At 42.1% G+C, this 16,380-nt stretch overlaps 2 protein-coding genes across 3 annotated transcripts; both read right to left on the bottom strand.

The window, feature by feature from the left end:
* Nucleotides 1–697: 697 nt before the first annotated feature.
* dhrsx (dehydrogenase/reductase (SDR family) X-linked) lies at nt 698–11,269 on the bottom strand. Of its 2 annotated transcripts, none has more exons than XM_049569947.1 (7): nt 11,139–11,232; nt 5,207–5,373; nt 4,516–4,584; nt 3,678–3,779; nt 3,376–3,583; nt 3,086–3,293; nt 698–3,005 (listed from the first exon to the last, which is right to left on the bottom strand). In XM_049569947.1, the coding sequence occupies exons 2-7, from the start codon at nt 5,340–5,342 to the stop codon at nt 2,823–2,825; spliced, it is 906 nt and encodes a 301-aa protein (XP_049425904.1). In that variant the 5' UTR covers nt 5,343–5,373; nt 11,139–11,232; the 3' UTR covers nt 698–2,822. The 2 variants fall into 2 exon arrangements, with proteins under 2 accessions (XP_049425904.1, XP_049425903.1); XM_049569946.1 differs by having other exon boundaries at nt 715–3,005; nt 5,207–5,314; nt 11,139–11,269.
* On the bottom strand, nt 5,393–11,272 carry LOC125884759 (E3 SUMO-protein ligase ZBED1-like). Its single transcript, XM_049569932.1, has 2 exons — nt 11,139–11,272; nt 5,393–8,548 (listed from the first exon to the last, which is right to left on the bottom strand). The coding sequence occupies exon 2, from the start codon at nt 8,497–8,499 to the stop codon at nt 6,448–6,450; it is 2,052 nt and encodes a 683-aa protein (XP_049425889.1). The 5' UTR covers nt 8,500–8,548; nt 11,139–11,272; the 3' UTR covers nt 5,393–6,447.
* Between the last annotated feature and the right edge of the window lie 5,108 nt (nt 11,273–16,380).

Below are 16,380 nucleotides of genomic sequence, written 5' to 3' on the forward strand. Positions count from 1 at the left end.
TTCTTGCAGTCGTAGTCACAAAAATGAGACAGGCAAGGTCACAGTGACCTCGACCTTTGACCGCCAAAATCTAATCAGTTCATTGAGTGCAAGTGGATGTTTGTGCCAAATTTTAAGAAATTCCCTCAAGGTATTCTTGAGATATCTCGTTCACAAGAATGAGAAGGATAAACGGTCAGACAGACTTGACCTTTGACCTGTGACCACCAAAATACAATCAATTTGTCGCTGAGCTGAAATGAATGTTTGTGCCAAATTTGAAGAAATTGCGTTCATGAGAAAGAGATGGATACAAGGTCACAGCAGCCTTGACCTTTGACTTGTGACCCCTGACCACCAAAATCTTACAAGTTCATCCTTGAGTCCAGGTTAACGTTGGTGCCAAATTTAAAAAAAAAAATTCACTCAGTGGTCTTGAGATATCATGCTCATGAGAATGACGCAGATAAGATCACAGTGATGTTGACCTTTGACCTGTATTTAAAAAAACTATAGAGTCTGTTAAAAAAACAAGATTTTTGTTAGTGTTGCCCCAGGAAAATATAAAAAATGAATTAAAAAATAATTCATTGCTTTCCTTGTAGTGTGAATGTATGCAAGCCAAAAAAATACATATAAAAAAATATATAAAGTTCAATAAAAAATAAAAATAAAAAAAAATACATGGCACGATAAAACATCAGGTGGTGTCAAGTCTTAAAGGTAATTTGTTTATTAGCAGTTAACACATTGTTCATTTAAAATTTTGATTTCATAAAAGTAAACACGACTGTAAAATAAAACACGAGAAAAAGGCTTCAGTCTCAGTGATCATGGCAGCCATTGGTGTGCAATATAATCAATACATTGGGTGATTGGAAAATAGTTTCCAGTGCTGACATATATAAAGTAGGCTACATTTCAAAGGTAAAGCTCAGACCAGAGGCTGTAAGAGACACAATACAAGTTCCTAAGAAGTGGTTCTTAACAAACATTAGTTCAACAGGAGAATCAGTGCATTTGTTGGGAACTATTTTCAGTGGTGGATTAATCCACATTTGGTGCTTTAGCAAGTGTTTCTGGCAGCAGCATGGAATAAAAACAGAAAGGAAGAAGTAATCATGTCCCCACAGGCTTTAACTTTGCTTTTGGCAAACATTCAGGATTGTCAAAGCTAAAGCAATTAGCACGTAGAGGTTTTTGATTGCTATATACGCTAAATAACACTGCACTGTAAACAATGATTCACACTATGAGTGTAAGACTACATACACGTACATTATATTACTTCAGACAGTGCCAGAGTATATAAAAAATCAACAATCAATCATTCAGTTAAGGCATTTCGGTTGCTCATGTGCTCAGACTTCTTTATATAACTGAGCTGCTCTGGTTTCGCTTTTCTAGACATAACAGTTGTCGTCCTTACTTGACTTGTTTCTTATTTACTACGTACAGTTTAAAACATAAATGCCAGCATTTAATGCAGCGTACCAGATTGTAGCTTCATGATAGTTTGTAGCAGATTACCAACCTGTGTCAATAGGTGTGGCTGTCTATAGAGTCATTCTCACTGCCGCGATGCGGAAATGCGGGACGGATTTGCGGAATATTCGCTCAGCGCTTTTCCGCGTTTAAACCATACACACAGGCACGGTACGGACGCGGTGCGGAATTTCGCGTTGTTGTGTTGCAATTCCACGCAGTGTGAACGGGTGTGGGTGGACATGGACGAGAGTAGCAGCAGCAGCGAGCTAGCAAGCTAACGTTTAACAAGCGTCAACATCAACTTTCTTTAGCACTTACCACTCTCACCGCAGCCACCAAGCTGGACAATGGACTGCAAGATGTTGTCCTTTAATTCATTGTTCAGACAATCATCCTGTCTGTTTTCAAAAAGGACGGGGTGCTGTGAAACGAGGTTTATCAACCTTTCTCCCATACTGACTGGATTTTAGACTCTCCCAGGTCTGCGCGACTATAAACAAACAATTTCATTGGCCCATTTGAATTATTGTGTTTTGTGAGGTCACAGTGACCTTGACCTTTTATCTTCGACCACCAAATTCTACTCATTTCATTATTGAGTCCAGGTGGACGTTTGTGCCATATTTGAAGAAACTTCCAAAAAGCCGTCTTGTAATATCATGTTCACAAGAATGAGACAGATGCAAGGTCACAGTGACCTTGACCTTTGACCACCACATTCTCATCAATTCACTGTTGAGTCCAAGTGAGCATTTGTGCCAAATTTGGAAAAAAATCTCTTGGTGTTCTTGACATGTTTCATTTACAAGAATGACACAGACGAGGTCACAGTGACCTTGACATTTGTCCACCAAAATCAAATCACTGTATCGTTGAATCAAAGTGAACATTTGTGCCAAATGATATCGCCTTCAGAAGAGGTGGACGGATGGATGGACGGACAGTTGATCGAATAGACAGCCACAGCAATCGCAGGTATGGAGGCATAAAAATACTGCAGAGAAAGAACAGTGAGAAGCAAGACCAGAGATTTGTTTGCGTGGACTGACAACGAGGTGGAACTGCTAATGAAGCTGACACGTGAGTATAAAGCAGTCAAGGTCTGCAAAATATAGACTAGCCTGCGCATCCAAAGGTCTTCGATCAAGGGGTTCAGACACACCAGAGTCGTGTGGACGCTAGGCGTAAACATAGCAAAAGTTGTGCACTTTAAAATGTATTGATGTGGATGTAGCTTATAAGTCTAGATATTTCAGTGTCAGAATTCTATAAAATAAGGCAGAGATTCAATTTGTGCGCTCCACATAGCGTCTCCAGCATGGCTCTGGAGACGCTGTACAAGGGTCACAGCAGTGTCAGTTCTCCTGAAGGCCCACCAGCTCACAGCTCTTCTTCCATAGCTCGGCTTGCAGCTCAGAGTCGTAGGAAACGTCGGACGACTGCGTCTTCTGGCCGTTGTACAAGTAACAGCCCCCGGCCCCTTCCAGCTCTGAGGCGACTGCAGCATAGACGGATATGGATGCTCCTTCTGCAGGAGTCTGAGGAGGACAAAGCATGAAGAGACGACTCAGTTCAGAGAAGATCTCCCTGAAAGCACCCACCACTAAGACAGACATACCCTGAACAGTATCTTGGCCACTGGTTTCTTCAGAGCCTGTGCAAGGCTCCACAGGTTGTTGTACAGCGCTGTGTCCACCATGCCAGGGTCCACCGCATAGGTGGTCACGGGGAAGCCGCCGGCTGTCATCTGCTCCTGCAGGTAGTAGGTGAGGAGGACCAGGGCCAGTTTGCTCTGAGCGTAGGCACCATGGGAACTGTAACAGATCCTGGAGACAGGGAGAGGGATGCTGTCACTGACATGGGAGTCTCATAAAAATGAAATGCTAGCAGCCTTGGTTGGAGACGTACCTCCTGTTTAGGTCGTGCATGTGCATAACTCCTGCGTAGTGTGTAGCAGAGGACATGTTGACAATCCTGGAGCAGCAGCCCTGGCGTCCTGACCTCTTAAGCGTGTCCAGCAGCAGGTTGGTCAGCAGGAAGTGGCCGAGGTAGTTGAGCGCAAAGTGCAACTCAAAGCCGTCCTCCGTCTTTCTCTCGGGGACCATCATGGTTCCAGCTACACAAGGGAATGGCAGAAGATTTTTATAGTGTGCATTACATTAGTATGTATGATCCTTTGTGCACTGACCATGAGGATCCACACATCCTACCATTGTTGACCAGAACGTGGAGGGGGAGACCTCTGTTTTTGAATGTCTGAGCAAAGTGGCGCACGGATTTCAATGAGGTCAGGTCCATGAAGACGAACTCAACTGTCAACAGAAAACAGGAAAGCATGTTAGGACAGATTCCAGTCCTGCTGGAAACACATCAACATGTCACCATAAAAACTGGGGATTTCACTAGGCTAATTTATACAGTGTAAAATGCCATAGGCTTATGCTAATAACGTTAGCATGTTGTATTTGTTTGGGAAACGTATTTAGTATGAGACAGTTGTTTTGTCAGTGAACCTTGTGAGTTGTAATGGAGCCAAATTATGTGCCGCTACCTTTGTTAAATGTTGCTGTTCCTGTTTTACATGAGAAGAGGAAAAGTCCGCTAGCTGCTAGGCTAATTTATACAATGTAAAATGCCATAGGCTTGTGCTAACAGCATTAGCATGTTGTATTTGTGGGGAAAATGTGTCCAGATAAAGACGTGTGTTTTGAATCAACTAAACTTAACAGCACTTCACAGAAACCTCTGCTGCCAACTAGTGTTTTGGAGGTGTAACTGCAGAGTGACACAGACACTGTTGTCGATGTAGTTTCCTGTTATACATAAATGTCTCAAGTGAGTGTGTATGTGTGGGAGCTGTTAGGGGTTTATAGTATAGATATTTAGACATCATATAACTAAGCTAGTCATATATTTCCCTGCTCATTACTGTGCACAAATGTATGTATTTAGACCTAAGGAAACACACTGGTGCTTGCAGATAGAAACCTCCCTCCCTCCCTTTTTCCCACTTGAGAATATTTACAAATGGCCATATTGTCTACTGACCTTTCCCCTCGACACCTTCTTCACGAATCTTCCTGACGGCCTCTGCGCCCTCTTCTCTCTCGTTCCCAGCTGGAGGTGATGGAGATCAGAGAGGCTTGGTGGGCTGATGTCCAGCAGATATTCACTCAATCCTACCGCCTACACTGACTCAACAGACTGGTGAAAACTACTGGCTACATCTCTGTTTACACTGATTCATATGTCCTGAAAAATAACAAGCAATTGTGTGTATGTAATAAATCTTGCGCTCAAATTGAAAAGCCATGCTGTTGAACAAAGACAGGAATACAGCTATGCAAGCTCATGAAGTTCTATGAGTTCCTATAGCTAGATACCCTGCTTTCCCTCCTGAATACAGGTTAATATCTAACCACAGTCCAGCTTTAATTTGTAATTTTGTCCTCTGAATCATCAAGCAAATCTTAGGATATGAGCCACAACTTTAAAAGTATGCAATTTAAAGCTCAAGCAATAGCTCAAATTAACCTCAATCAAAAGTCAGAGATTGGAATCATCAGTCGGAGACCCCTCAGACGACTGAGATTGCCTGAAGTCGAGCAGTCGAGCCCTAGATTTTACACAGTTCTGGCACCCAACTGTTGATGAGGAGAAAACTGGACTGCAGAGACATACTCACCTGTACGAAGGAGTGAAAGCAAAGAAAGCCATGTGTGATTAGACAGTAGCCTACCTATGATAACATGCATGCCAAGGCTTGCCAGGTGTCTCGCTGTCTCATAACCCATTCCTCTGGTACCCCCCGTCACAATGGCAACCCTTCCATTTTGCTTGGGTAAGACTGTGTGGGAGGAGAGAAGGGACCACATGAGAACATAACGTGATTCTTCATTCCAGCGTCTGTGGAATCAACATCAAAATGACTGGACTTAAAATGTTTTTCAGTGTAATTAACAGTAAAGGTTAAATGTCTTTGGGCTATATAAGGCTGGAATGTCTTGTACGACAAAAATGAATGATAGCGTTCGTATCAGTGCATCAGTTCGGACATCAACCAGTCAGGCAAATACTGAAAACAAAATCTTTATTCTCAAACTTCTTTGACATCATTATGTGTAAATGTTCTGCACAGCAAGACATCCATTGTTAATGCTGTCATACCTACATAACAGTATGTATTTACATACAGCCTGGATTTTTAAGAATTCAAAAAACAACAAAAGACGGTCTTCTAATGGAAGTTACGCCCAATTTATTGAGTTATAGTCCTGTTTTTGAGTGTGTATAGCCTATATGTTATATCGGAGATCTATTAATACATTTTTTAGTCACAGAAAGACTATTTCTGAAGGGTACTTTTGGTTCCAAAGGTACCATACCAAAAGTGTTTGGTGGAGACAAGGCTAAACTGAACTATGAATTGTGTGAACGGTTACCCCCCTAGAAAAACTCAACGTGGAAAAAGGTCTAACCATGCTTAGAAAGTTTACCAATTAACACGAAATATCTTGAGTCATACATGAACAGAAATGTTTGAGTTAAGTGCTAATGTCATCATGTTCTCGCTGATGATGCTATAATGCTAACATTAGCATGTCATTATCATCAATGCCATTCGTTTCGCAGGTATTTAGTCATAAACCAAAGTGTTCGTCACATCAATCTAAGACTTGCTAGTGTTGTATGAAAGTTTTGACTCCGCCCTCGAGCCATCTATTGGTTGTATCTATGTCAACATAAAGGATGCATGGAAGTGTAAGGGTACACTGTTTAAAACTGACAAATCTATTCTCGTATTTAAAGGGAATATAAATTAGCCTTCACACCTTTTATACAATTTAAGAGCTAAAACCACTAGTATAACAGGTCCATTACATTTTCATACTACTGACTGATACATTTTGATCATATTTTTAATGCTTTAATGCTTCAGTCATCAAAATTCTTTGAGTTTTTACAATTGTCAGCACACAGTCAGTCAAGTGGCTGGCCCGGGTTACAGTTCCCCTCCCAAGCATTGTCCAACTCATCCTCACAGGGTTCAGGCACATAGTAGCTCCGTGAATTCTCATACAAGAAGATCTGCTGATCGACTAAAGCCGGAGCTATGCGGTTCCTTTTCCCGCACAGAACAGCCCCAGAGGAGCTTAACAGCCTGTGACAAGGTACACTTGTGGCAGGGACACACCAGTACTTCTGAAGCACCTTGGGGAGGGTGGGGAACAAAGGTGCATGACTAGACCACCACAGTAAAGGGTCTTCATTCAGACCTAGGACTCTTTGTGATTTGTAGTTGCTCAGCTCCTCGACCACCTGTGCATGCAGCTCTTCCTGGCTCTGGTCTGCGTCTGACTGACAAAATATGGCAGCCAAAGGGTTGTCTTGGGTTGCACTGCTGGCTGAAGACTCTCTCGCAGGTGTCTGCTTTTTGCTCGGTGGCTCGTCAGATACAAAGGAGAAATCATCTAGGCATGGTCGCTCTGCAATCTGCTTCTCAAGGATTGCTTTTGCCTCCTCTATGATGTTACTCTCAACTTTGGAACGCTCCTGAGTGGACAGGAAAGGCAGCTTCTTGTACCGAGGATCCAAGAATGTAGCTATGTTGAGGAACGCTGAAATGTCTTGCGATAGCTGAGTATTCTGTGAATAGGTGCTTGAGAGGACTTTTGAGATGACCTCTTTGGTCATGCTAATCTCTTTGAGGTCCCCTTCCTTGACCTTGAGTGTGGTGTTCAACAGCATATGAAGCACAGGCCTGACCATGCTAATGGTTGGGTACTTGCAAGAACTGATCATGTTTGCCACAACTTTAAAAGGCTGGAGGACATCAATCAAGCCCTCCAACAAGGCCCAGTCAGGGCCATCAAAGCTGAAATGATGACTGCTGGAGCTCTCTATAAGTGTTGCAGTTACTGCAACCTGTTGCTCTTTCAGTCTCTGTAACATTGCCAACGTGGCCAACCAAGACCGACCCCTGTCTGTGATGAGTGCACACTGAGTGAGGCCACTCTGCTTCTGTTTTTCTCTCAGCAGATACAGCGTTGGTTCTTTGAAATGATCGACAAGTTTGCGGCAACATCCCAAAAAGCTGTCGACCCGTGGCAGCTGGAAGGCTTCGTCCATCGCACGATTTATTGTATGTCCAAGGCAAGGCATTTCCACTGACAGGTCGAGGAGGGAGCACGCTTTGACAATGTCCACTGAACCATTTGTGGTGGCACCACTGACTTTATGAGTTATCCCCCATTCAACGAATGCTTCATACATAGCTCTGGTGATGTTCTCGGCTGTGTTGTCCTCTTGTACCTCAAACGTTTTTAGACACTTGTTGGTCATAGTGAAGCCAGTTGTGCTATTGTAATTAACCGAATGCATAGAGAGTGAAATGTATGTCCTACTCTGGGTTTGGCTTTGCCAAAGATCTGTCGTAACGCCACAGTTCACAACCCCAGCGAGCTCACTAAAGACCATGTCCCTGGCGCGGCAGTACATCTGAGGAAGCATTTTAACCGCCAGGTCACTTTTGCTTGGTGGCGAGTACCCAGGATCGACGGTACTCATTAAGGTCTTGAAAGTCGGCTCTTCAACTAGAGATACAGGGTACAACCCCTCACAGATAAAGTTGATGACAGCTATTGTCAGATCATTGTGTCGTCTGTTTTCGTAGTCTAAACTCTGCCTTAGGTTTGTGTCCTGGGATTGTTGCTGAATGTGTACACTTGACGGCTCAGTCTTTATCCTGGAGAACGCTGTTGCGAACGCCTCACGCATCTGATCCGTGTTGCTCTTCACAAACTCACTGAATTCGACAGGGTGGTTCTTCTCGAGGTGGTACGAAAGATTGGAGGTGTTTCCAGAGTAAGCAATTTGACTCATGCATACACGACAGTAAATCCGCTTCCAGTGCAATATACAGCCGTCTGCGTCTGTGTCAAAGCCAAAGTATTTCCAGACTTTGCTTTTTGCCCGTGGGTGTGCGACCAGATTGAGGCCAGAGCACGAAGGTCCTGAACTTTTACCCTCCATTGGTTCGTCTGGTAAGCAATCCACTTGGATGCCTTCACTTAACGAGCACCTAACAAGAATAGTGAAACACACATTTGAGGATGTTGATTAAAACATTACAGACATTTGTGAAGCGACACTGAGATGTGATTTTGAAATCCTTCAGCTACATGCACACAAGAAAGTAGATCACAGTGAAAAATCTTGTCAAGGCAGGAGAGAAAAGATAAAACTAAGCCTTTTAAGTTAGTGAGAACAGCTCGACAACAAGTTACCTTAAGTTTGTTCGCAGGATTTTCATTGAACTGTGAGAGGAGGAAAATGTTGCTGCTCTGACCTGTGTGAGCTGAAAGGTCTCTCACACCTCTGACCAAACCCTGCAGGTGTGGTCCGCTGTACTTGTGACCACACTCAGCTGATGCACTATAGCGCCACACTACATCAGCTGCACTGGGTGTGGAACATGAATTTTATCAAGGTTGGTTGGCAATAAAAGTACAATTATTAGAGTGGGTGCAGCCAAATAGTCTTGTTGGATCTGAGAGCTACTTCCTGTCTCAACTCTGACCCGTTCTACTTAGTTGTGCAGTCAGAGTGGTGCAATGCACTGGAGGAACATGGAATTTTTCAATGTTGAAGACATGGTTTTAATAACTTGTGTAAGATCTCATCCACAACCAAGCCCCGAGGCAAAACTGGAATTTCTCCTTTATAATCAGAAGCGAGTCAGGCTTTATCTTTGGTCACGGTGTGGGATATGCCAAATAAATTACAGGAATTTCCCAAATCCCTTTTAAAGCCTGTTAAACAACCTGCATTCTCTGTGAGATTAGTAGTGTATAAACCTCTAGGGTCTGAACCCATTTCACTCTCTGGAGACACAATCGTCTTTTTGTCTTGAGGTGGAACACATTCGTGATATCTCACTCTTCTTCTCACATGATACTACGCACACATTTTCCTTTGGTTTTATGGCAATCAATGAAATGCTCTAAACAGTAACACTCAAATCAGTAGCACTCTGATGTTTTAAACAGCACGGTGGGAAATTGGAGAGATGTACTCTCACAAAACCAGTGCTCTTTGGCAGTACTTTGATGTAGAAAATCAATTCAGCTGCAGTTTATCTTTTTTCATACCGCACAGAGCAAAGTGTCTCGTACTTCTGTGGCGTTTAAAATCCGACATGGTTGTTGAAGATTGTGATTAAAGGCTTCGAAGGGCTCTTAATGCACATAATATTTTTTTGGGACAGTGTTTCAAATATTAACAATAATTTGTGCTCAATTTTGACTGTTTTCTAGTCGACTAGTCGTTATTGATATTTTCGTTAAGTCGACAGGGAAATTAGTCGCCAAGAACATCCCTAATGGAAACGCAATGTTCTAATGTGTGGGGAACAGAGCAGAACTGAACCAGACTGCTTGGTGGCAACGAGGCTTTTGAGGCAGCTGCTCCACGTGATTTTTGTTTTCATTCATAAAATAATTTGAACTCAAGGTCCGCAGATGACGTCTAAAGACATCTCATGGTCATGAACAGATGGACTCAACATCAGCTATGTCAATATCATAAAATATTATGGTCGGGGGGGAAAAATGGATACAGCATAGTATCCCAATGTTTTTGTGTGTAAACTATTGCTAGCCTACTAGAATAATATAATCAATTGATTTTCAGTCCACTTCATTTCATTTCTATGGGGACATAATTTGCAGTTGGAAAAAGGTAATAAATCACAATTTATTTTATAACAAAACTCAACATATTGCAACTAAATTCACGACATGTAACTCGTAACTCTCTAGCACTGTTGTCATAAATTTAAGGGATTTTCACAACAAAAAAACATCACTCTAGCAGGTAGATACATATTAAACCACCTTGCATTTGACTAGGTGACCCACACTATATCCAGATTAATTTTCATGCAATTTTACTGTAGAGTTTATGAGGAATTTAAAGGTATAGTCTGCTCGAAATACAACAAAATGTAATCAGAGTTGCCTAATTTTAAATATTACTTTAAAAAAATCCTTCATAGGGTTACATAAATCTTTCAATGGAATCTTCTTCTGGATGAGCCCCACTATGATTATATTAATTTTCATACAATTTTACTGTAAAGTTTATGAGGAATTTAAAAGGTAAAGTCTGCTCAAATTACCGTATAGTATAATCAGAATTTCCCCACATTCAGTATTAACTCTATGCATGTGTATTACTGTCAATAAAAATACCAATTAACTTAGAGCTCCTTTAAAAAAAAGTGTACAGTAGGTATATCAATGGGAGAAACGGGAGAAAGCGTTGCTGAGAAACGGGCGACTCCATCACTTTTGGCCGTTTTCACCATCCGTACCGTAATACTACGAATACACACGCACACTGCTTGACCGCAGTAAAAGGAGTGAGCCTCTCTAAACTTGACGTGCTCTGTGTATCAGACCAACGCCGAACTGATGACAAGACCCTGCTGTTAAACCGCCTTCAGTCAGAATCCGTTTAGTGTTTTCATTAGTCGATAAATAAGATCAGAGTTTTAAAAACTGTCACATTTCTGACGGAGTTCGGCACACAAGCGGGGGAATGATACACCGGGTTTTAACGACTAAAGATAAACACAGGAAATAAATGCAGGAAATAAAAGTGGACCTGACCTGGCAGCGCAAACGACCTGTTGAACATCTGATAGATCAGAACTTTAATTCCGCACAGATACAGCCTGAGGAGAGGCACCAACGCTGCCTGCAGCCACATCCCTCTGATTCTGGTGTCCCACCGAACAGCTTCCGACACTTACTGTCCCGCACGGTAATGAGTCCGGCAGGGAGCCAGTGTGGGACTTATCTATCCGTTCCGCCCCCACCAAGAATTGCGTCACAAGATGCGTGCAGATTAACTCTCTCTTTTTTTTAGGCTTTTCACGTTATCCTGCTACACTTTCTGAATGCATGGTATTGTACTGTGGGCTGAAAAAATGACGGAAAGAAAGAAAGAAAGAACACAGATGAATAAGAGTCTTCTTGTTTTGTGTCACTGATTGATTTTTTGGCAGCGTACGAGTCAGAGTCCACTTATTGATAATGTTTCACGGTTAAAGATTGGGATCGTTTTATTCACTTGGGATGTGTTCGACATTTGGGACCATATCTATTAATGACAAGGTTGCAATGTCACAGCCACTAATTGAAGTGTGATCCAATATGTCCGCAGGCGCAGTTTGAAAACTATTAGAACTAGAACTGTCACATGGCTGTGTACTTCTGCCAGCAGCGAGCAATGGCCCCTTCCCTTCTTCCTGCCCCCCTACTTCTGAACCAAAGTTGGCCCTCGCTGTGATTAAGTGTCATGACTACATTGTGCACGGTTGCGACGTTGCACTACATTGAGACTCTGTAATCACTTCATCATTTCATCCTATAAGACATTTTGTCATGAATAGCACATGAATTCTTGAGTTATGGCCAAAAACATGTTTTGAGAAGTCACAGTGAACTTTGACCTTTGACCACCAAAATCGAATAACTTCGTCCTTGTGTCTGAGTGGACGTTTGTGCCAAAATTTAGGGAACTCCGTCAAGGATGAGATATTGTGTTTACAAAAATGAGGCAGAGAGATGGAAGGACGTACAAACAGTTGGACAGAAGTGCCTCTGGACTCTCAACAATCACTTGGACTCAATGATGAACTGATTAGATTTTGGTGGTTAAAGGTCAAGGTCACTGTGACCATGTCTGTCTCATTTTTGTAAATGGGCTATCTCAAGAACAGCTTGAGGGAATTTCCTTTATTTTGCCACAAACAATCACCTGGACTTGACAATGAACTGATAGGATTTTGGTGGTTAAAGGTCAAGGTCATTGTGACCATGTCTGTCTCATTTTTGTAAATGGGTTATCTCAAGAACAGCCTGAGGAAACTTCCTCAATTTTGGCACAAACAATCACCTGGACTTGACAATGAACTGATTGGATTTTGGTGGTCAAAGGTCAAGGTCACTGTGACCATGTCTGTCTCATTTTTGTAAATGGGCTATCTCAAGAACAGCTCCAGGGAATTTCCTCAGTTTTGGCACAAACCATCACCTGGACTTGACAACGAACTGATTGGATTTCGGTGGTCAAAGGTCAAGGTCACTGTGACCATGTCTGTCTCATTTTTGTAAATGGGTCATCTCAAGGACAGCTCAAGGGAATTTCCTCAATTTTGGCACAAACAATCACTTGGACTCAACAAGGAACTAATTGGGTTTTGGTGGTCAAAGGTCAAGGTCACCATGACCTTGCATTTGTCTCATTTTCGTGACTATGATATTTTAGAACACCTTAAAGGAATTTCTTTAAATAAAATAAATTGACTAGAATTTTGTGTTTGAAGGTTAAAGGTCAAGGTCAGTGTGGCCTCACAAAATACAGTTTTTGGCCATACCATGAAAAACTCATATGCTAATTATGACAAAACTTCACACAAATGTCTAACAGGATGATATAATGAAGTGATGACATTTTATGTCCAAAAGGTAAAAGGTCAACTTCAGTGTGACAGTTTCAACAATGGTCAACTCAAGAAAAGTCTGGATTAACAACCCAGACCCACAGGGGCCACAAAGGCCCCAGGCTGTCTGTGAGCCAGTGACTTTGTGGTGATTTAATTACACATATACATTGAGTCTAAACAATATCCCCCATCTCACCATGTGATGGTGTTTCTCTATAAGCATGTGGAGCTAGACAGGGCTCCCTGTGAAAGGGTGGGGTTGTGATGAGTTACATCACTGGTTTAATACTTGGGGGAACTCAGAAATGTTGCAATTCTGAGGCGTTAACGCCGACATCTGATGTGATCAGCCTCAGACAACAACAGTATCTGAGTATCAAGACCAAACCCTGAGGGGACTGAAGGATGCTCACGTCCAAATAACTAGATGATATTTTGGTTACATTAAAATCTACTTCTGAACAACAGTATTAGATTAGAGTAAATGTCACTCACTGTTGACTTTGGGGGCAGCAGACAGGTCATATCCTGAAAGACATCCAATTGTTACTGATGGTGTATACCATAGAGAAGTCAGACACAACCCCAGGGAGGCTCCTTGTTCTGTTAATGGAACATACCAAGTCATCACTGAGGGAAAAGAGTCAACCACTAATTGTTCTGTTATGTTTCACTAATCTGTTTTTGTCAGATTCATAAACAACATTTTTCACAATATACCTTTTGTAACGGCCGTGTCAGACTGCCACACCCAGTGTGTTCTTTAAAAGGTAGGAGCCAGGGTTGGAGTGGCTCACCTGACTCCTCTGCCGTGCTGCGACTAATTTCTATTTGGTGCTGTGAGGAAAGCTGCAGGCACAATGAAGTCTGGTTGCAGGGTCGCCTTCCTTCTTCTTGTGCTCACTGGAACGGTGACTGTAAAAGGTAAGACCAGGTTTCATCCTTACAATAGGATTGGTTGTCACATGATCTTCATTTGCAGTTTGATGTTTATTATTTAAAAAATCCTACTGGTATGCTTGTCGAGATTTTAAGGATAAGGCAGAAGTTTGGAGGTAGTCCGTTTCTCAATACTTTCCGACTTCTCTAGTCTGTCTTTCCTCTTTTCTACCAACATGGAACAGGTTCTGTTCCGGGTTTATATGACCTGCATGTTTTCCTGCAGCTCCAGCTGTTGTTACCAATGATAACCTGATGTTCATTTGAAATGTCTTTTAGGATTTGACCTGTCTGGTGATCCCAAAGTCAACGGTGAGTGAAATTTACTCTGATCAAATACTACATGAGCACCCTTCAGCCCTACGGGGCGAACAAAACTCCAACACTGACCCAAAATAACCACATAAACTCCTTTAAAACACTGAAATCCATGGGATTTATTTCAGTAAAACAAGCAAACAAGACAACAAAAATCCCATGCTGAGAGGCAGCAGGACCAGCAGTCCCCATACCAGAGGCCGCTCTGTAGATGTCCACTATGGTGTGCCTCAGGGGTCAGTGCTAGGTCCTATTCTCTTTTCAATTTACATGCTCCCTCTTAGCCAGTCATTTAGATTATTGCAGTTCCTTGCTCTCTGGCATCAGTAAAAAAAATCCCTCTCGCACCTGTTGCTGTTAGAATTGATTTTAAGATTTTATTGATTACTTAGAGCTTTGGGAGGCCTTGCTCCAAGTTATTTAAGAGATCTTTTATTGACCTATGTTCCTTCTCGCACCCTGAGATCTTCAGATGCATCTTTTCATGTTCCGAGGCCTCGATTAAGTCACAAAGGTGACATAGTTTTCGCAGTCAGAGCACCACGACTTTGGAGTGACCTGCCTGAGGAGATCAGAGCCACAAACTCAGAGAAACAAAATGTCTCGGAGTTGGTATGTTCTGTTTTTGTTTCATAGAGACACTTGGTGTTTCTGTGCTCACAGGTCCCGATCATGACGAAGCTGTTCTCGGAGCTAGGCGTGTGGTTCGTGGTGAGTTAGTAAGTTATTCTATGTCCGAGCAAAAACTTGGCAAGCAACAAACCAAAGTTACTGACTACTATTTCTACGCCATGTTAAATACTTGTTCTACTCTATATAAGACACATTTTTTCCCAGACCAACATCAGGTGAGGAGGTGTTTAAAGACACACACACCCTGATTTTCCCAATAACCAAGAATCCCCCATTTTTTTCACAACATCCTGAAACTTAATGGCTGTTGTAACTGAGGCAGGAGGTGGATCCCTTAAATGGTTGTTAACCTTGTGTTTCGTAATGAGTATTCACATCTGTCTCTAACAGGACTGAGCTTATTTGATCGTCTCCGTGGCAAAGGTGAGTCGCCTTATTTATAACTTCTTGTTATGTTGCTGCATTAGCTATCACGGTATGGAAATCAGTGAGAGGCAAGTCCGCAAGTCCTTGTATTTCTGCCTCTCTAACTTACAGGAGCCTCACCACAACCCAACCCTCCTAAACCCCCTGCAGGATGTGAGTCTACAAACTAATACACACTAATACAAAGAATATTAATTTAATTAAGATTTTTCTTTCTTTTTCTTCATTTTGAACAACTTGATTCTGTATTTTTTTTCAGATGGGGTTAATCCATCAGATGTTCCTCGTCCAGGTAATGACGCTGACGGTTTCTAACAAACTCTGGACGAACAGGGACTTGATACAGCTGACAGCAGTAGTCTACACTAATGCTGTTTGATTAAAGCTACATTAATTGAGTTTTTGGCCACTTGGGGGCAGCAGAGCAAGCTGTAAACACAGCACTGACAGGTCATCACCCAGCTCGCTTCTCTTTGACCAAGGACAAGAAAAATCTATCCTTGCGCCCATGTTATGTAGTACATATAGTATGTTTCCAAATCAGAAACCCTTCCAGTTAATTAAAGTCCGCCCATGTGTTGCGGTTTGAATGAACACTGTTATACTGATATACTTCTCCTGTTGATCCATAGATCCCAAACTTTCCAAGCCTGCTCAAGGAAGTGAGTACACAAAACATCCACCTACTCTTGACATACAGATAGGTGACAAATTAAAGTAAAAAACATAAGGTGGGATTTTGAAAACTTGCTAACCTTTGTCGTCCTTTATTTGTAGATGATGTTGGTTTTAATCTGGCGGATGCCCTCCATCCAGGTAAGGTTATCAGTCTAAGGATGAAGGATTTATTTTCTGTTGAATCTGATATTGTACAGTAGATGTAAGTCGGCACGCCCCCACTTTGGAGAAGCAGGCTGGAGTACAGACACAGACACAAAGCAAGTCCCACCATTGTCAGACCAGTGTTAATTCATTGATGAAGACTATACTGACGAAAACTTTTCTTCTATGAGCTTTTTTCCACGATCAAAACGAGACAATGACAAAGTCTATGTTTAATTTTTGTTGATGAAATGGGACAAAAT

The sequence above is a fragment of the Epinephelus fuscoguttatus genome, linkage group LG24 (assembly GCF_011397635.1).
Source record: "Epinephelus fuscoguttatus linkage group LG24, E.fuscoguttatus.final_Chr_v1".
In the NCBI taxonomy this organism is placed as follows: Eukaryota; Metazoa; Chordata; class Actinopteri; order Perciformes; family Serranidae; genus Epinephelus; species Epinephelus fuscoguttatus.